General features: G+C 40.1%; 1 protein-coding gene across 1 annotated transcript; it reads left to right on the forward strand.

Annotated features, from left to right (window-relative positions):
* Nucleotides 1–15799: 15799 nt before the first annotated feature.
* On the forward strand, nt 15800–21108 carry PKIA (protein kinase (cAMP-dependent, catalytic) inhibitor alpha). Its single transcript, XM_010156507.1, has 2 exons — nt 15800–15973; nt 20062–21108. The coding sequence occupies exons 1-2, from the start codon at nt 15823–15825 to the stop codon at nt 20139–20141; spliced, it is 231 nt and encodes a 76-aa protein (XP_010154809.1). The 5' UTR covers nt 15800–15822; the 3' UTR covers nt 20142–21108.
* The last annotated feature ends 655 nt before the right edge of the window (nt 21109–21763 follow it).

The following is a 21763-nucleotide window of genomic DNA, read 5'->3' on the forward strand; positions in this document are numbered from 1 at the left end:
ATTTCAGAAGTTGGTTGGGGTTTGCTAGTTTATTTCACTACGTATCCCAAGATACTTTTTTGAAAGGTTGGCTCTGAAGGATGAGGTCCTTTGTAGTATCTCCTGTTGGTCACCTGAAACTACAAATACAAGTCTTAACATCCTGTGTTCATTCACCTGAACTTGGCATGTTACTGTCATATGGGCAAGTGTCATCTTTCTACCTATTGTTCTTGTGTAGCGTGTACATTTTAAACAAGCTAATCAGTTCTTAGAGTAAACCCACAGACAAACATGTCACCTTTTGCAATGTGCTTGCATCCTTGGTGTTTCTTGCTCTTCTGAGAGGCATTAATTCAACTGAATAATGTGGTGTCATCTAAAAAAACTCCTAATTCTGTTTATATAGTGAATGCTTTCTTGGAAGTAGCCTATAGGCTTGAAAAGGTGATATATTAGTTGGAACTGGATGATCTTTAAGGTCCCTTCCAACCCAAACCATTCTATGATTTTGTGATATTGTATTCCTTCTCTTGGTACAGAAACCTAAAAATGTCAAAGCTGATCTCATGTTTTAAGTTATTTAAAATAACAGAGAAAAGATTCCTTGTTCTCTTCTTTCATGTCAAACAGGGGCCTCACTCTTGGGGAAAAAACACATTGCTTCTGGTGTCTGTAAAAGTCATGGCTGCAAAGTGATCCTGATCTTTAAGAGCACTGCGATTTTCTTGGTCTGTGACGGTCAAGATTGGTGAGTGGAGGACAGTGTCTTATTATATTTCTCTTGTGGTATTAACATACTTGCCACACGGCCTTTGCTTAGGAAGAGACTGCCTCATATCAGCTGTGAGATACCAGGGATGTGTAAGGGATGAGATGATCACGTGCCTGTGATTTTCCCAGGCTGAAGTGAAAGAAAGGGACAGAAGGGCAGCCTCAGCAATCAGTGAAGTTTAGGGAAGACACGGGAAAGCACAGTAAGTGCTTCTCACCACTTACATTCCCTTAGTACCTTGTGTGAATATGGATTTTATTGGTTGGTATACGGGGGTTGGTGTCCAGGTGTGGTGGCAGTGAGGTGGCTGCAGAGGCCGGGGCTGCTCAGTGCTGGACATAGCCGGTTCCAGCCAGCTCCACAGACCCACTGCAGGGCATGGCAGAGCCTCAGCCAGGATGGTGCTGCCTCTGGGAAAACATACGTAAGAGAGTAAAAAAAACCAAAACCAAACCCCTGTCACACAAGTAGAGGAGGTAGAAACAGAATGAGAAACAGCAGAGGAAACACACAGGTTGAAGAAGGAAGAGGAGGAGGTGCTCCAGGCACCAGAGCAGAGATTCTCCTGCAGCCTACAGAGGAGACCACGTATTTGCCTGCCAGTATGTGCCACACTGGAGCTGCCTGATATTTCCTGAAAGAACTGCAGCCTGGGGAGAGCCCACAATGAGCCCGTGGGAAAAGCCCATGGGAAGGACTGGTGCTGGAGAAGTGTGAGGAGGGAGGAGCAGCAGAGAGGAGCTGTTACAGAGTGACCTGACTGCAGCCTCCCATTCCCCTGGGCTGCTGGGGAGGAAGTAGAGCAGTCAGGAACTGAAGGAGTGAAGCTGAGCCTGGGAATGAGAAGGGAGTGGAGGGAAGGTGTTTTAACTTGTCTTTGTTTCTCACTATCCAAATCTCATTTATTGGGCAGTAAATTAATTTTCTCCAAGTCGAGTCTGTTTTGCCAGCGCAGGTAATTGGTAACAGATCTCCCTGTCTTTACCTAGGCCCACTGGCTCTTTCATCGTATTTTCTCCCCCTCTCCTCTTGTTAAAGTAGACAAAGATTTGGAATATGAGGCAGTTTGTGTACATCTTGCAGAAAATCTACTGAGCTCACAGACTGTACTAGTAAGTATGTCTAGGTGCAGGCAGTTAGGCAGATGGACTGAACATTTAATGGTGCCCATCTTGACAGGTATACTTACAGATACATGAGGTCATTTTCAAAGTTCCCTGACCCTGAACCCTTCAACTGTTGTAAAGGAAACCTTCCTGGCATCTACTAATTGTCTGTGGTGTTACGGTCTTTTCCCTGTTTGTCTAGGTCCACAGGTGGACAGCTTTAGTTGGGATGGGGTAGAGGCTTACAGCTAACAGTCAGCCTCCCAAGAACTTTGCTAGGAGGAATAATGAATGTTTCTTTCCTTCTCTCCCTTCTTTGCCAGGAGGCATGTTGTTTGTTTCTTCTGGCACAGTCTTCAAGTCCACTTCTGTTTATTTTTATGCACTTTCTTACTATGGTCTGCCTATATGTCTTTTCTATTTGTTGGTTCTCAATTACTTAATTCTTTTATTCTCTTTATTTCTAAAGTCTATTTTTCACTTGAACAAAGCACTTCTGTAGTGACTATGAGAGACGTGTGTGTGTTCCTGTTGCTTTAGATTTGGAGTAACATCTTCTATATAGTTATCTTCTTCCTCTGTGAGTTTATACCTGAAGCTTGACTTTCAGGGTGGGGGGAACCACCATGGTATCCAGAAACTCCTATCTGTGGATGATTCTTTCTTGAGAGGTTTTTCCCTTTGCCAGGATTTCAGAATTGGAAGTCTTGGGAAATATTCTGCCCACATAAGCATTCCTACTGTATGCAGAGCGCTGGTACTTATTTCATTATCCACAGTACACCAGCAGGTAGAAAAAAGGAGGGATTCTGTGCTTTGCATGGCCTCTGAGGGGTCAAGTAAGCTTTTAAAGTCAAGTATGGAAGTACTCATGTAGTCTTGACAACATTAATTCCTGATGGCAACTTCATACCGTAGTAGGGGTTTCTGTAAGTTCTTCTGTTTCTGCTCATACTTGTGTGTTTATACTCATATCCAGAAAACATGACTTGCACTTTATTGCATTTTGTTGGTTTTCTGCACGTAGGAAGAACGTTATGTTCAGATTCTTCTTAGACTCTTTTAACGTTTCTTAGTACTCAGCAACTGCTGTGAAAGGGAGAATTGTGAGCTAGAATTAAGAGCCTGGGCTGCAGAAAATGTTAGTTTGGTTGGATAGCTTTTCTTGGCATAAGTATAAAATGTCTAATGCATGCTTTTTTTAATAGGCCATCTCTTAAAGTGATTGATTTCAGCCAACCATAACAAATTGCTCCAAGTGCTCTGTGAAAGTCAAGGAAATTCTGCTTTGTTTATGTGCTTCCACCACACCTTCTTGCAAGTTGTCCACCCTGTTATATTCTCCCATTTGGCCCTTCATTTAGATGAAGAACTGGGACATTAGGGGGATAAGAATTAGGTATTTGAGCTTTAGTTGGCTTGAAACTGGGGACAAAAGCAATATTTGACCCTCAGATTTAAAGCTGTAATAGCACTGATTTTAAGTAGCTGTGATTTGCAGAGCCTGTATCTTCTTCAATTGCTGCTGGGTATCATATTTGTCAGGGTACCTGGGTTTACATCTAGAAATGCATCTTAAATCTGAGTGTCACAGACAGACTATGTAATGCAGCACAATTGCTAATTAAATATTAGTATGTGCAAACCATTTTTTGGTTTCCATCTGGTACCAGCGCATGGAAACGTGTCAGCATGGTTAAGCACAGCTCTTTAAAGTGCATATTTTTCAATCCCAAGTGTTCAGAATGATCCTAGGTCACAAAGTATTATTTAGGAAGAAGGGTTGTTTGTTGTGCCCTTTTTTTTCTTTGCTTAATTAGGTTCTTTTTTAAATGTGGACATGCAAAAGAGATCAGTAAGGTTCCCATCTGCAAACTTATCATGGGAAATGTGAGGTCTTTCTTTCTGTCTTCTCATTAAAAATGTGCTGGGTTCAGCCAGGAAAGGGTTAAATCTCTTTACTGTGACTGCTAGAAATTATTTCACCAGTCTTTGTTTTAAATTCCCATGGATTTCCATACTGTAAAAAATTTCCTTATTAATGTTTTTCTCCTCTAGCTGATCATGTGTAATTTCCAGGTTTCAGACTGTTTGCTTACCATAAAGGAGAGCCTTCCAAATGTTGCTGCTCTTCAAGTCTTGACTGCTTTGCTTTCAAAATGGTATTGATACTGCTTCAAGTCTGAGCTGTACTTTTCATGTGATTTTAATGAATAGAGACTTGAACTGCATCACTCTGCGAGAATCACACTAGCAAAAGCTTGCTGAATCATATTCTTGGATAGCTTGACTACTGTGCATGTATTTGGCTATGCATATGTATACGGATAATGAGCCCTTTATACCACCTCATGCATTTGTTTTTGACAAGCCCATTGGACTGTGACTATCACGGTCTAATCTTTTTTTTTTTTTTAAAGTTACCTTTGTAAGGCTTAGGACCTTAAAAACTGTGACTGCTGCTACTCTGTTCCCGCTCATCCTTTAAAAGACTGCAGGTGGACTTGCTACTGCAAGAGCCTTAATTTAAATCTTATTCCTATTTTCTCTGGGTCTGCGAAACATCCTTCCTCTCTCTACCTCAATTCTGGGCTGACACACAGCTCTCCGTAGGCACAACTGCTGCTGAGCATGCTGAGGTGGACAAGGAAAACAAAAGAAGATGAGGTAAAATATTTCCTTTTATTAAAATCTCTTTTGTATAATCAGACCTCCTTCCTTTGACCCCCAGCTGGTGTGTAGTAAGGCTTTTAGCCCTCTGGGGTTGCTTGATGCTTTAACAAGAGCCCTGTGTTTATACTGCTCTACATACAATTAGAGAAATTAATTAACTTAAGATTCCCAAATAAATCAGCAATAAGAAAACAAAACATTTTGGTCCACCCTTGCAGCAGCAGCAATAGAATTTTGTAACAAGAAAAATGCTGTTTGAGGCTATGTCTTTGTTTAACTCTAGCTAGCAAAATACCACAAAGCTGCTGTCACAAATCCCCTTCCCCTTGTCCGGTGGAAAGGAAGAACTGGAGGAAAAGGAAATAAGGAAGCTTGTAAAATTGAGATAAGAACTATTTAGTAACTGAATCTAAATTAAGATATACAAATACTACTAATAAGAAATAATTAAAATAATAGAAAATAAAGCAAATTATACAGTTGTTATACAGTTGCTCACCACCCGCTGACCAATGCACAACCAGGTGCTGAGAAGTGAGAGTCAGAGCCGGAGAGCCTGAGAGCCGCAGCCTGAGAGCCACAGCCCAAGCGCTGTCGCAGCAGGTTCCGAGCAAACCCTATCAGTGATAGCATGACTGGGAAAATTAAACAAAACAACAAACTCCGTCACGGAGTTAGCAAAGCAGCTGATGCAGGAGTCAGGGAGAGGGTTAGCAAGTGTACGGGGGTGAACAAGAGAGGGAGCAATGGGTTCCAGACCCCCTCCTCGCCTCTGCCCCAAGCATGATGTACTATGGGATGAAATACTCCCTTGGTCAGTTTGGGTCAGGTGCCTGAACTGTGTGTCCCAGCACTGCCTGTAGCGAGACAGCGAGAGCTGGGAACGCAGCTGCAGTGTCAGAAGCAGAGAAAGACCTTGAATCTGGTGCAGGCATTCCCCAGTGCCAGCTAAGAACTTATCAGTGTTGCTCTCGGCATCCAGGAACAGCTTCCTAGCAGCCACAGTAAAGAGACTTAACTCTTTCCTGACTAAAACCAGCACAGGCTGGAAAGATTGACTCTTTCACGGTAGAGTTTCTCAAGGGCTGCTCAAAGGTACCTCAAAAAGCAGATGCAGCCCCAGTTCACGGCATCCACAATGTGATTTGAAAAATGTTCAGTCTTGTCCTAAAGAGTTCTGAAATCAACTTACATACAAATATTTCATGTTGCAATTCATTATAAAATATGTTCCTTCTGCTAAGCTGATTAAGTTTATAATAGAATTCGTATGAAGAGGGTTTATTTTTTCCTGAGCTGGTGGCATATTCTATGGTAAGGTGAGAACTTCTGTTCCTCATTGAATGAGATGGAGTAAGAGAAAAGGAAATTATGATTTCTTTTTCCTTATAAATATCTGGCTCTTATATTGTCATGGAGAACATCTGGCAAACATAGAGCAATATGTGAGATATTTCCCTCTCAGTGCTAATGCAGGATGCATGTCCTGAATTTTGCAAGCAGTAACATCTTAGGTAGCTACCAAAATTTCCCAGGTGACCACTGTTTAATATTGTGGTAATAATATCAGTGGTCCATTATAAAGAAACCTTAAAGTATTCCTGCTTGAAACAAGTCTAAAAAAAGCACATTTGAGATGATTATTTCAGGAAGCCCTAAGTAGGCTAGGCTGTTGCATAGCAACAGAGCCAGGCAGTCCTTAGACTCTAAAGTAGTCAGTGTACACATGGGAACGGAATGCAAAAATGATGGAAACCTTGAAAAATATAATGCTGAGACTAAAAGAAATCAGAGTGAAATGATGTGCAGTATAAAATGTGAATTTGTTTTATGAGATATAATAAATTGGATTGCTTTTCAGTTACAAAAACTGAAATGCTGTCAGACAAATTGTGCTTTTTTGTAGTTTCTAGATAGTAATTAAAAGAAAGGCAGAATGTCTGGTGGCTGGGAAAACTAATTCAAATGTAAAGTAGATGTTAAATGCCTGCCACGGGAAAAAATTTGCATGAAAAAGTCAATTTATTATTGATGAGCCAGAAAGTTGACCAAATATACCATGAATGAAATGCAGATTAACGACTGTGGCACAAAGAGGTTCAAATACTTACATTATTAAAAAGCTGCTTGTCCTATGTTCATGGGTCTCTAGGGTGGCCCAGTGGTATTTATCTTTGCAAATATTGAAAAGTATAGTGTCATTGGGTATATTCTTGGCAAACTCGAAGCTTGCATGTGAAATATGAGATCTTAAGCATGTAATACTATAGCATCTGTGTTTTTGCAAGAGGTAATTGATTTTATTAAAAGCAACATAGGAACTAATATTTGTTAACATGCAGTTGTGGATGATCTTGCTGTCAAAAAAGGCAAATCCCGTTCTTCCAGTGCTGCTTTTGCCACTGCCCAAGAAGAAGCAGTGATAAGCTCAAGCTCTTCTGCTCTGGATGCTGCAACATATACTTTCATGATGAGTCATGACTGCATGATTTTAAAAGGTAGTCACGTGCAGACAGTTGAGCTATTCCAACAGAAAAGGCTGAAAATATATGTAATACCACAAGTGTTGCATCTGTCTAGTAGCTTCCAATGTCTGTAAGATTTGAGGAAAGTGTCTTGAAGAGGGACAGTTGTTTTTTAAATGCTAAGGAAGGCTTTAAGGATAAGCTAAACTGTAGAACATTTAGATATCTTGAATACTTGATAGCTAGACTGTACCTTGTACTGAAACATAAAAGAATCCTAGCAGATGGGCCTGTAAGAAGCCTTACGAAAATGCTGGAGTATCCTCCTGTTTATACAGGATGATGTGTAGACTAAGTTTTAAATGCTGTCACGATACTGTTTTCTAGACAGTTTCTTTTTGCTGTTCTAACTGCATGCTTTCCCTTCGAAATGCTTTTGTTATCTACAAACTACTGTGTAGATGCTGTAAACATATCAATCAAATTGTCAGAATGCAGAACATCACAAAATGCAAACTTTAGTTAACTTGGGAATGGGAACAGTGTAATAGGAATGATAACTATTAATCCAAATCTCTTGCTGTGAGGTAAGAAGAGAGAAGGTCTTCTAAGACAACCTCATGCATTGCAATTTCAGAGGAAAATGGCAATTGCAATGATAGGAGTATTGCCTGGAACCGAAGTATGCACCATAGTTGTGTTAGATCTTGGTTCAAAGAGCAGTAAGCAAATATTCTGTGTTACAAGGATGGAAAATTATTATATTTAAGATGGAATCCTCAAGGAAGAAGAAAGTGATACCTTCTTTTTTTTTTTTTTTTAGTATATAGGAATATTGTTAGCACACCTGAACAGGTTATCTTTCCATTGTAAGATGTCTCAGGCTTGCTCCCCCATAAAAAGTCTTTTCAGTGCACTAAACCTCTCATTCAAATCAATGGCCCTGCATGAAGTCCTTCAGTCAGGTTATCCCTGGAGACCTCAGTCAAAGCTGCTTTTGTGGCTTTGGTTGTACAGGCCTAACTAGTTTCTCTGACTGAACTCTTGAGTTCTCTAAGGCAATTGCTGCTTCCTCCCCATCTCCATCTGTTTTTCTTTCTTTCCCTCTGGCCTTGTCCTCCAGACAGAGTACCCCTTTGGATGATACCTCTCCACCTGAAATCTGAATCTTCCCACCCATATTGTGGTTTTGTAATTCCATCATATTCCCCCAAGCCAGTACATGCATAGTAAGTTTTGACACTGCTAGCTAATAGCTTTGCTAATCACTACCTCTACTGACATTTTAAAGTGATGAAGAGCAAGGCTCACGTGAGTCCTTACCATAGCATAACAGTGCTGTGTATTTTATCAGATTGGGCATATATTAACATGGAAGAGATGGTCTATGTTTCATGGCTTCTAACTGTCTAAAGATCATGAACCTTTGTGTTAGTTTCAAGGTTCGCTGTTAGGAATTGCAACAACTATGATAAACTATTTAGGGATGTTTAGTTATTCAAAGCGATAGTTCAACTGACTATTTCAACCCTTATAAATGAATGGAGGTTGCCTTGCATCATGGAGCTATTTTTTTAAAAACACAGCTAGTTCACCTTTAAATGGAAAAATACACAGCAGTGTACTGCATACTCTGTGTGTGTGTCATTTCTTGCTTGATTTTTTTTTTTTTTAATGAGAATGAAATCTTTTTTTGCTTTGACCTCGAAAGCATTAGTGCTAGTAAAGTAATATCTAGAAAGATGTATATCTGCAGGGGAAAAAAACAGATATTGAGGGGACAAGGTCTTTTGTGGATAAACATTTTATATATGATGAATTTAAAAATTCAGTGGACCAGAAACCTTTTTAGGTCTTCTAGAGTAGGATTAATGTCACCTAACTTTATGCATGTGTAATAGAGATCTCTGCTAACCTTCTAGACTTTTTTTTCCTATTCATTAGGAAGAGATGAGTACATTGAAGGTGCTAGTTGCATTCATTCTAAAACAGATGCTTAATATGGATCAGATGAATCATCTCATATACGTACCTACCTACATATATGTACACGGGCATTTAAAATTAGTCCTTAGCCCTTTCCATAGCGTTAAGCTGCCAAAATTTGGAAATCTGTTTGACAGAAACACCTTTATCTGAGTGGCTTCCACATTATCACCTTTGTACCACTGATTGTTTAGAGGGCCCACTGGTCTGCGGGTAATTCACAGAACTATTTTGCTGTCAGACCTTCAAAGTTGGCTAAACCTGTATTTTTTTCTGTTAAATGTTGTGTATAAGGATTACAGTGGCTCTCAGCAGTTTGGCCCAAAAGATTTGCAGACTCCTGATAGTGACCTTTCTTTTTTCCCCCATAATGCTGTGTGTGTGCTGTTGTACGTAGCAGTGAGTAGAGGAGACATGACTGTTGCTATAAGCACTCCAGTGACTATTTTTGTAAGTTCTCTAAAGAATAGACATCAGAAACTCGGGTATGTTTTCTAATGACAGTCGTGTTGATCAGTACCTTTAAAGCACTGGCTGTGCAGGCTGGCACTTGTTGTTGGAAGTGTCTGAGAGAGCAAGCTTGCTTATAGCATGAATCTTGAATTTAGGGCAAGGGTAGGATGATGTGGAGATATTTCAAGACAAATCCCACACAGGTTCCCCCCTGACCTCTACTGAATGTCCTGATGCTAAACAGACATCTACTCTAAATTTCTGCAGAAAGCCTTTTCTTTTTTGCACAAAGCATTTCCAAGCTGCCAGGCTCTTGTGAATCCTCAATAAACTGGGCTTTTCCAGTAATCCAGCAGTTGAGGAAGAGCTCCTCTTTCAGGCTGATGGGTATATTTTGTGTGTTCATACTCTTCCATGTGCTTGCCTCTCATGTCATCTCTCTGTTCCAAAAGGAGTGCTGCTGGATTGCTATGTAGAGGCCCCAGTGGACAGGCTTTTCCCCAAAAGCGGAAACAATTCCTTTTGGACACAACATTGTATTGTGTTAACCATGCTCCTTGGTTTGGAGCACCATGCTATTCTGAACAAATAAACTGCAGCTGTGCATACCTGGCCTCATCCTCCCAGAACCCTGTAACATCAACCTTGCCTCAGCTTAGGTGCATGTGGGAACGCTCAGCAGGGCTGCCAGATGTGTGCCACGTGAGAAACTTGACTGCTCCCTTCCTCCCTGAGGCCCTCATCCTCCTTTATGGTTATAAGGTGCTGTAGCAATGGATGTAGTTGTTCATAGAGAGTGTCAGAGCATCCTGTGAACTGATGCTTTAACTCCCTCCTCTTCAGACACCAATAGCTCCATTCACCAACTGCAAGTAAAAAAAAACTCACACAGCAATAGATCCCTCTTTTCACCAACGCGTTTTTTTTGCCATTCAGTGCTCTCTTCTTGCTGAGCAGTGACTGGTGATGGCAGATGGTAGCGCACCCTCTTCCATTCCCTAACATAGGGTCCCCAGGTGAATAAGTGTTGTGATATTTTCAAGTCAATTCCAATAACCTTCGTAGTTGTCATTCCCACAGACAACTTCTGTGCTGTATCTTTCCAAAGAACCAAGCTCTCTGTAGTATTGCTACGTTGATGATGTTTGCTTTTTATTTTTTCCTGTGCAAAAGCAAACCCATTGTATTGCAATGATACAGTTGAAACAGATACAATCTTTTGTGGAAGGGGTATACTTCTGTTCAATTGTTCCTCTGCTTCTGCTTTCAGCATAGCAGGACCAGCCATGAGGTGGGAATCTTGGTACAGGTTGCTGTGGAATAGAGCTGTCTCCTCACTGGAAAGAGCCCTGTCTCTAAGCTAAGGCTAGATTTGGAACCAAAATTTATTTTAAAAGCATAATTATACACCTTCTTTAAAACAGACATGCTATTAAATGACAAGTTCTCTCTTTTTTTTTTTTTTTTTTTTTGGTTCCCTTATGAAAGCTGATTTAAAATAATTACATTTAAATAATGTGCTGATCGTGATACAAAATTTAGCAGCCAAAGCCTGGGAGAGTTTTATTTGAAAATCATATATTGCATGCCATCATTAAGCATATATGGAGAAAGAGGGGGAGTAAACGTTGAAGGATCGTACCTCTTCGTCTTACACTGCAGGTTTGCCAAGAAAATGGCAGTCCTTGTATGTTAGCCAGCAGCATAAGCCAAATCCCATAGGCAAGCCATGTGTCAAGTGCCCGTTCTTATTCTGTCTTCCTTTTCAACAGTTAGTGAAGGTACTTTAAATGCATCTGGGCTTCTTTTAGGTAGCTAGTCCCCTAAACAGGATAAATTCTTCTAGACCATAAACTGTATTGATACTGATTTTTATTTCATGCTGGTGCCACAGAATTTCTGTATTTCACTTCCAAACTCTTGAGAACAATGGCACTGTGCAACACTTGGTTTTGCTGAATGATTACGGAATACTATCCAATTCGGATTTAATTTGTGAAGCCATCATTAACTTTTTAGTTTTTGTTTTTGTGTTGGTTTTTTTTTTTAAAGATTTCTTTCAATAAAATTGAAGTACATAGAAGAAGGAAAACAGAGATTTGACAGTTAGCTTCAGAAACTTGGGGGATAAGATTTGTTATGTAGTGTGTGGAAATGGGAAATTTAGCACAAAAATTGTATTGTGGAGATCAAGGAGTATTCTGGGAACTTTTTGGAAACACAAATACAGATACTTTCTGTACCTATCAAATCATCCTGTTCTTGTCATCCTTCTTCTTTCCTCCTTCATTCTCTGGATAATGATTCTACTCATTATGATGCTTACCCATAAAACCTCTTTGTTTGCAGAAGACATAGAAGTAGGCCTTTTGCAGGTGCAGCAGTATGTTATCCAGAATATTCATTAACAACGGAAAGGTGTTGTTACACTGGCTAAAATCAAAGATAACTACGCCAACCTACCTTCCTCATCCTCCATAATTCTGTGTTTTCAATTAATTTTCAGCACAATTTTCTTTGCAAGGAAGGAGTTGGGAGGAAAAAAAGAATGTTAAGATGCTGATATTTCTAGAATTTTTATGAAACTTAGAAGCTGAGGAAAGGAAAAATGCCACATGAAAATCCCCAGGGCTCTACTGCAAACTCTTAATCCGTTATCAGGCAAAGTGACTCTGCGTGGGGGGAAAGACAAAGCACAGCTTGGGGAGACGACTTCTGATGGGATAGTATCTTATCAGTTACCAAGGAATGCAGTCCTGCAACAGCAGGTTTCTTCAGTCCTTATGCTCGCAGAACTGCTCTCCTTAGTTTGCTGGTTCAGTTGGCAGAAGCAGTGAGGTTGGCAGCCGCCTTGTTTCAGTTCAATACCATGCAGCAGAGTACTGTTTTACAGCTTTAAAAAAGCCCAAAACAATTAGTAGAACTAGAGGGACTGCAACCACAGTCTTTAACGCAGGAATATCTGCTAATGCAATTAGTTAGAAAGCTCAAATTATGTTTCACAGAATTATAGCAAATTCCACTCCTTCCGCAGAGACTGAAGGGAAAAAGGTTTTTTGGAGTGAATGGTAATTCCTTAATGACTGGTTCAGTGAATAAGTACAGACTGCTGGGCACGGAGCCATTCATTGGAAGGGGAGCTCTTGGGTGATGTCAGCAGAGTTCCATATTTATGCAGTAATGTCTCAAGATAACGCCAATACAAAACAGAATGGTGTTTGATATTTAGGAGAAGATGCAGACAGGAAAACTTGGAAGTGTTAATAAATGTATGTTTGGTAACATTCTTTTTTGATCAGAATGTTGTTAGTGATGCCATATTGAGCCTATAGAAAATGAACCTTTAAAATCAAGTTCTCCGCAAGCACATTTTCCTATGGCTTTATAGCTTGTTTCATAGCTGAAATTAAATAAGCTTGAGATTTTTCATGGTGTTCTCGATGTTTTATGGAATGTTTCAAGATTCTCGATGTTTTATGGAATGTTTCAAGATTCAATCCTACAGAAGAGTATTCTGTGGAGTGCAGTTTGTACAGTCCAGGGAATTGCTTATGGAGTACAACATTGCTCATTTTGCCAGTCTTACAGCCCTATAGCTTGTTCCACTTCAGTCATAGCCTTCTCTGCTTATTCTGTTCCTGATGCACTGATACACAGCTCCCAAAGTAGCAAAAGAATGTTGTTCTCTGTGGTGTTTTTTCTATGCTAAAATGAAATAAATGTGTTGACAGGAAGGATAGCTATGACGACTTTGGACTGGTACTACACTAGTGGACAAAATCCAAGCCTGTACATTCATTACTTTCAGGTTTTGCACTTCCTTTTCTACAGGCCAGTTGCAGTAACAGGCATGAACAAATACAACCATGTAAATTTCCCTTAAAATCTTTTATCTTCTGATCTTGCTGGATGGTCTTCCTCAGTGAACAGGTCAGATTACTCTGCAGGTTTGTGCTGTTTTCGTACCTTATCACAACTGTTCTCACTGTTTCCCTTCACCTCTGCAAGTGGTATGTGTCGTTACTACATGGTTGATATATTTGGCATTGGGATGGCTGTACCTTGGGCAAAGAATAAATGGTAGACTTCTCATTTGCTTCAATATTCTTCCAGTGTTTCAGGAAAAGGGCACTTCATGGGAAGAAATGCATATGCTTTCGTGCTCATGAAAGCGTTTGTTTATTGAGGGGCACTGCACTGTTTTGTGTGTCAGGCAGGCTTTCAGTCAATGCTGCTATCTTTCCATTCCCTAAGTGTTTGCTGTTAGGTTTTGTGGGTTGTTGTTGGGTTTGGGTGTGGGTTTTTTGGGTTTGGGGTTTTTTTTGGTTGTTTGCTTTCTTTTTTTCAGAGCAGTTTCCTGTTGCAGAGTGGTTGATAATAGGAATAAATTTATCCTGTCAGGCATTCAGCATGGGACACCAAAGCTTGGTAGAAAGTCCGTCAGTCTTGCAGTGCTACTTGATAGAGTTATATTTAGACTAAATAATTTATGGTGTAGAACCCTTCTCTTGGCTTCTCAGACACATCGTATGCACACCCTCATACAGCTGACTGAAGCTGGGGAGCTGAGGACTGGAATGAAGATGAAGAATGTACAGGATTTCTGAAGTTATTCAGAATTGAGGGTGGGGATGGGTTGGCTTTTGTCTTTCATGTATCTATTTTTAAAATAAAAAGTGTTTATAAATAAGAAGAAAGAACCCTCATTTTTTGAAGAGAAAAAGCTGAATCTTTTGCTGCTGTTAATGTTTGTGATGACTTCAGGGTTGTCTGGATACATCAGGCTGTATCTAGAGAAGCGCGACCAGCGGGTCAGGGGAGCCCACTCCACTCTGCTCTCGTGAGTTCCCACCTGCAGTGCTGCATCCAGCTCTGGGGCCCCCAACATCAGAAGGATTTTGATGGGTTGGAGCGAGTCCAGAGGGCTGGAGCACCTCTGCTATGGGGACAGGCTGGGAGGGTTGGGGTTGTTCAGCCTGGAGAAGAGGAGGCTCCGTTGAGACCTTATAGCACCTTCCAGTACCTGAAGGGGCTACAAGGAAGCTGGGGGGGACTTTTTACAAGGGCCTGTAGTGACAGGACAAGGGGTAACAGGTTTGAATTGAAAGTAGAGAGATTTAGATTAGGTATCAGGAAACAATTCTTCCCAGAGAGAGTGGTGAAGCAATGAAACAGGTTGCCCAGAGAAGCTGTGGATGCCCCATCCCTGGAAGTGTTCAAGGCCAGGCTGGATGAGGCTTTGAGCAACCTGGTCTGGTGGAAGTTGTCCCTGCCCATGGCAGGGGGGTTGGAACTAGATCATCTTTAGGGTCCCTTCCAACCCAAACCATTCTATGATGTTCTGCGTCCAGCAACTGCAGTAGGAACTGATGTGTACACTCTGTACAAATGGGAAGTTTCAGCTACTTTAGCAATAATAGCTAAAGCTTCTCCCTGGAAGCAACTGTGCAGTGTTGCCCTTACCACACTGAATCTGGTTACTGTTTTATGAATTAGATCCATAGCAGATACTCCATCAGGGATGCAAATCTTTCTCTTACTGAGATGGAAACAGGAGTTTCCTTGTATCTTTGGCAGATCTCACATTAATGCACATCCTCACATCATTCCATAATATCATGAGAAATAATTATTCCCTAATGAAAATAAGTTCTGAGTTCATATCTAGCTTCCAGAGCACTGCTTTGTAACCTCTGCATTGTAGTTTAGCTATTCTGCTTGCTCTGTTAGCATGTCTCCACTCATTTCAGACTTTATGGTAGTGCATTTGGTTTGGTACAATTACCATGCCAAAATAAATGAGTTGAGTTTGAAGAGGTCTATATATAATGCCAAAACTAATCATACTAACAGAAAGGAAAATACACAGAACATAGCTGCATCTTTGTATGAGCAGAGTGTTCTGCATGCAAAAGCATTATCTATTTGTACTTTCTTACTCCTTACGCTCTGCTTTTTGTGCAGAAAAGAACTTTGTTCCACCCCCTACCTACCTCCTACTTCCCAGCTAATATTAAAAGCAGAGATAACTCTATAGAGAAATTATGTTGCTGAGGTCATTGCTTTTATAAAGTACTCACTAGCACTTTATGAAGTATGAAAAATGAAGTTTTTTTTAAATACTGTTGAATACAGATTGCATTACAAAAAAAAAAGGTGCGTGGATTTTATCTACTCTGTTTCTTCTCCGATTGCCCCAGTCTCAAAATTTGGAGAATCTTCTTTTGCTGCTTACTTCTTAGCCAATCTACTCTACCATGAGAACCCTCTGGTTCTTCTATTCCTGTTCTATAATGTCATCTGTTTTTTCTGGTGGTCTAAGTGGTGTTCTTCGGGTTTTTTTTTTTCTCCCATCCAGGTACTGCTATGTGGATATTTGTTAGCAATGACTGATGTGGAATCTACATATGCAGACTTTATTGCTTCGGGAAGAACAGGTAGAAGAAATGCGTTACATGACATACTTGTGTCCTCTCCGAGTGGGAACTCCAGTGAACTAGCCTTAAAGCTATCAGAGCTTGATATAAACAAAGCAGGTGAGTACATTTTTGCTTTTTTATTATATTTATTAAAACCGAAATGAACGGAGTAGTACACAAAACATGGTTTATGTACACAAATTATTTCCTTGTCCCTCAGTAATAAAAATAATTTTTTCTGATCAGCAGGGGTTGCCTGTAATAGAAGTTCAGATTTCATAATTGGGAAGTATGGTTATTTGCAAGTACTATATATTACAGAAAAAGAAAATCCATTCTGTAGTCAATGCCTAGTGGCAAGACCCATGTCAGGATAAATTTTACAGAAAATCAAGTAAAAGAAAGAAAATAAAGAAGTCTTTATTGAAACCTGACTCTCTAGAATATCCTGTAATAGAAGCTGTCTGGTTTGAAGCCTGTAGGAGAAGCTATGTGTCTGCTTGAAAGGTTATTCATAGAATCATAGAATGGTTTGGGTTGGAAGGGCCCTTAAAGACCATCTAGTTCCAACCCCCCTGCCATGGGCAGGGACACCTTCCACTAGACCAGGTTGCTCAAGCCTCATCCAGCCTGGCCTTGAACACTTCCAGGGATGGGGCATCCGCAGCTTCTCTGGGCAACCTATTCCAGTGTCTCACCACCCTCTCTGTGAAGAATTTCTTCCTGATATCTAATCTGAACCTCCCCGCTTTCAATTTAAACCCGTTACCCCTTGTCTTGTCACTACAGGCCCTTGTAAAAAGTCCCCCCCAGCTTCCTTGTAGGCTGAATTGTGGAGATTGATTTTTGTTTTCAGCTGCCAGAGGACAGAGCAAGAGCAACGCACTGTTGTTTGTTTTACTTGGATCTTTGTTTCTGGGTAGATTGCCTCTTTCCCCTTTCTGCTGTTACTTTGTCCTTTGAAGCTGATAAGCACTAATGCAATCCTAAATCCTGCTTAACCTCTAATAGTACCATAATTTTTTGCTCGTTGTGCACCTTCAGTTGAGAGGAAGGAGGGGATGGCGTATGCTGAGGGGCCTTACATTAAATAAAAATAGTAATATGACTGCATAATTATGTTCATGTTACATAGTGGGAGTTAACAAATGGACCTTACAGATATTTTAAGATCTTAGGGAAGAGGTCTTTATGCTTATTTTAATAATGGCAGAAGAAAACAAATCTAGCAAAGAATACACTGTTGATAAGCAACTGCCCTGTTTGTGCACATATTTTTCTCAGAGCCAACAGCAGGAGTGCCGAGGGCAGTCTCATCACTGGACCATCAGACGAGGGCCGCGTGCCGTTTGTGTGGTTGTAGTGCTGCTTGGAGGAGGGGATTCCTTTTTCTGGCGCTCTGACTAAGCAACATCTTGTCATTCCTTCTGCAGTTGCCAGTTTAAGGCCTATGGCTTCTAGATGCATGCAATTCTAGCTGGGCAAAGCCTTTACTTTTTTTTTCTATTTAAAAAGAAAAGCTTTATTAATATGTGTGTAGGTGTGTCTATTTTAATGTGGGGCTATGTGTAAAATGTTGGAAAAATGTGAGGTAGGTGTCACTTGAAATGCATAGTGCCAACCTTCCTTCTTGTTTTAATTTTCTTCAGTGCCAGATTTACACTTATCAACATTGTCTTTGATCTTGTCCGTTTAGAAGATATAAACAATCCCTATTTTTAAGTTAAGCTGTTGAAGTGATCGTAAGCCAAAACTGTGTTCTTTTGTGAGCTATAAAAAGTACGTGACTTTGTGCCTGTAATACACAGTGGCATGCATTTTGTACATGCAGTCAGCTCTGCAGAGATGAGAGTGGTTTAAACAACGGTTAGCCTATTTCTTCATACATAACTCAGGAGTCTTATTTAGTTTTTCTTGGAGACCTCTTTTGCAGCTTGGGTAACTTAATCATTGCAGAAAAGTGTACATAAAATTACCTGAGGTAGTAGATACACAAAAATGCCTGCATAGTTCTTTAGGAGGTTATGCAGTTAGAATTAGAGGCAATGAAAATACATTTAAATTTTGTATTAGTACACCTAGGTGCCAGATAAAACCCTCCAAACCACAAATACTGGAAAATGCGTTGTATTATCATTTCTATTAGTGTATTATCCCATCATGTCTGGCCAAACCAAAGAGAGGCTGACAAATACTTTTCATCCCAAATTCCAGTTCAGAATATACTTGGGTTTGAAGGATGCATGTATGTATCACACTTGTCAGGATTGAGAGGAAAACACATGTTTTGGGGGTTATATCTTATTTCTTTTAAGGTGCATGTCAAAAAAATTATGCTAAGTACTACCTAATTATACAAATACAGACATAAGTTTTGATTCTTTTTTTTTTCTTATTACAGCTATATATTTCCTTGCAAAAGTGCAAGTACATTTGCTTTCAACTGCATGGATTAATGGCAGAGTAGGGTAATGCAGATAAAAAAGAAGAGAAGTGGTTATAAAACATATGTAAATTAAGCTGCCCAAGCATATTTAGTACGTTCGCTCTGAAAAGCCTGTGGATACGTTTCCTGTAAAGAACAGGAGCGGCTTTGAACAGCACTTGGCAGTGAGGCCTTGTTCAAAGACCACATATTTTCTGTCGTGCACTATTTGATACGTAAAGTGAGTGCTGGTGATGAGCCAATGACAGATAATCAGGAGTTTACTGCATAATTATGTATAATATATGTAATTACTATATAACAGTCTCCCTTCAAAACAACTGTTGCAATGTTCTTTGTCAGTAATAAGCTAACAACTTGTTAATATCTATGGAAGGTACATATTTACCAAACTTCAAAATGTAGGTTCCAGTTACTCTGTGGCAATACATTTTATCTGTGTAGTAAAAGCAACACTATACAGCTGGTAAGTAGAAAGCTGCAACAGAAATTATAAGATAGAAGGCAGAAGAAAAATTTTAGTAGGGAAATCAGCAGGTAGCCTACCTGCTCAACTCTCTCAGGATAATGAATGCAATTCCAAGCAATTTTATATTCAGATCATCTTACAGGGGATTGTTGCTAAATAAAGTGGTAAGGAAAAAGTATAGTGAACAACAAGGACCAGTCTCTACAAGTCTGATCTCTAAAACAAACCACTGAATTTGTAGGTGTCTGCAGTGCAGAACTGGAAAGGAGACCCTTGTAAGAGTTGTAATGGTCCAACCATCTACCAAAAACTGGGGATGGTAAAGTTGTTGAAGTCCTACAGAACTGGAACAAAGGACCGGTTGTAGAAACTTGTGATTTTTAGTTCATGGTAGAAATGTTTCAGGTATAAACACTGGGAACACGGAGGAGTCAGTAACATTACAGGAAGAAAAATTAATTAAAAGCTGCACATTTAGCAGAATTAGAAACTGTTGCTAGCTTACCAACTCAGCTGTATTATGGCTTACAGTATCATACTGTTTGGTTTGGATTTTTTTAAATACTGCCTGTTGGTCTAAAAATGCTGTGTAAGAAATGCAACTCTTACTCATAAGATCTTATAGCCATAGTGTTTTGTGTGGTTTGGCAGTTTTGGGATTCTCAGAACCCTAGAAGCAAAATTATGAGGCCTTTGGTAGGAGAGCTCTGCCAGCAGAACGATGAAGACTGTAGTACCAAGACAGTGTATTATAGATTAAATGGATGTGGACTAGTGAGTTTTTTCGGGGAGTTGAGGAAAATCTTTTAAGAAGTGGTATATTAGAACCTCAGTGATCTTTCTCTGAATCTTTGTGGACATGCTGAACAAACCCAGCTTTTTTAAAAGTACTGCTTTTACTGAAATTGCATCTCTCTATAGTAAACACTTCTCTGACTTGATGTAATGAGCTTTTTCCTTTACATTCTCATAGTATCATAGTGAATAAATTGTCAAAAATAGCCTACTATTTCTGTTAAATTCTTTCTAGTACTTCAGGTCTGCACTTGAAATGACAGTGGGTGATTGCAGCTAGGAATCTGGTTTTGAAGGTGCCTGTTGTGATGCAAAGTATGGCTATCTTAGTAGTGAAGCGTTTCACATGCAAGGTTTGGGTTTCAGTTTCTTTTTACTTTGTTTTTGAAACTGATGAACGAACACTTGGGATTCTGGGAGTAAGACCTCTGTGTTTTAGGATGGATCACTCATCTTTTTCTTCTTTTTTTTTTTTTTCTTTTTGGTATGTTGTAGAAGGAGAAGGAGATGCACAACGAAATCCAAGTGAGCAAACCGGGGAGGCCCAAGGGGAGGCAGCAAAGCAAGAAAGCTGACATCCGACTTTGACCGACTGGAGCAGCTGCTGGATGTTTTCAGACTACGAGAGCATGCTGGAACAAATCTGTTTCCATGAGCAAGCTGGTGGAAAAGAAAGTGCATGTGTCTTCACTGCTGGAACCCACGCAACACAATGCTAAAAATGGGGGTACAAGCTGTGGCAGAAGACAGAATTTTCTCTACCTCTGTCATTAGCAATGGTTGAACGTGTATTGATTTTTTTGGGATAGTGTCATCAGATGGATCCCTTCATAATGACTACTTGATGGGAACACTTTTAGAAAGTAGAGCAGGTAAATCTTGTAGCAAATGGCCTTTGAAACGTCAGAGGATCTAATTGTGTATCTTAAGCAAAGGCTTGTGTGATCCTCAGAGTTTAAAATTCTCTGGCCAAAGTGTTCACCCATTAAAAGAACTGTAAAGAAAGCACTGTTTTTAGAACTTTGCATCTGTTTTACAGCTCTGTTATTTACAATGGTTTTTGTATTGTACGACTTAGATGCTCCACACTGCCCCTTCTCAACTGCTTATGAAGAATATTTCTGTTACTGTGAATTTTTCTACCACGCGTTTTGAAAGGGCTGGTTTTTTGCATAATGTGGTGATGTGCACATGATAGATTTAAAACGTCAACCGCTAAATTGATTATGCCTAAACCTAAACGACTCAGCAACACTCTAATTTGTTACTAGACGAGCCTTCAAAACAATTTGTTAATGTGAATACTTCAGCGTGTTTTGTGTCCTTGGTACAGTTTTGCCACTTGCCTGTAGTTAGTTGCATATCAGAGACTCAAATTGAATCTTTTATGTTATTTTTCCCCGTTTTTCTGATTTTACTCCCAATTTCTTAATCTTTCTCCAAGATATTTTTTTAAAATGTTAGTCCAAGTATTTTATTGTTACGGTAGTTTTAATAATACATTTATAACCTTACATGGGTTAAAATACAAAGAAATTCCGTGGTGCTAGAGATTTTCCTGGTTCACATTGTTAAAGACGGGCCCTGTTTACACATGTTAAATAATTGGAATAGGTTATTGCCAGTTACATATTCTGGAATGAGTGTTAGGTTGCAGGATAGTGGATCCTGCCAAGGGGGGCTGTTTTTTCTATCCCTTGCCTTTGCCTCAGTTGAGCAGGCTGTTGAGTTTGCACACCAGTAGCCTGTTACTGATGCACCTGGTACGGCCAAGCGTCAGAAGCTGCTACAGCAGTCTTTTGGCTTGGAGGTGGAAAGGGAAGCAAGAGGCTTCGTGTCTAGCACCCAAAAGATTGCATTTTCCCCCCGTTTCAGCTATTCCAAAATGACAGTCCATACTGGGCCTTCATCAAAATACCAGGATAGCTTGTCCTCCCAAGGGATTACTTAAAATATCTACAAATTAATAACCTATTCTGCAGTAGCTATGCTGATTGATTTCCTTCCCCCATCCTGCCCCAAAAGACAAGGCCATACGCGAGGCGGAGTGTTGCCGAACGGGGCAGCCGCACCTCTGTGTGACTGAGGTGAGTGAGGAGAGCGACTGACTGGTAAACCATGGCTATCGCATAAGCACCAATCACAAAGTCAGAAGATCTGTTTTCTCTTATTAACAGGAGGTGATGTCACTTTCTTT

The sequence above is a fragment of the Eurypyga helias genome, unplaced genomic scaffold (assembly GCF_000690775.1).
Source record: "Eurypyga helias isolate BGI_N326 unplaced genomic scaffold, ASM69077v1 scaffold4708, whole genome shotgun sequence".
Taxonomy (NCBI): domain Eukaryota; kingdom Metazoa; phylum Chordata; class Aves; order Eurypygiformes; family Eurypygidae; genus Eurypyga; species Eurypyga helias.

Excerpts from the sequence above, each read along its gene's own strand:
- PKIA (XM_010156507.1), top strand. The coding sequence starts at position 15,823 with ATGACTGATGTGGAATCTACATATGCAGACTTTATTGCTTCGGGAAGA. Across the intron at positions 15,974-20,061 it reads GCTTGATATAAACAAAGCAG|AAGGAGAAGGAGATGCACAA; the intron begins GTGAGTACATTT and ends GGTATGTTGTAG.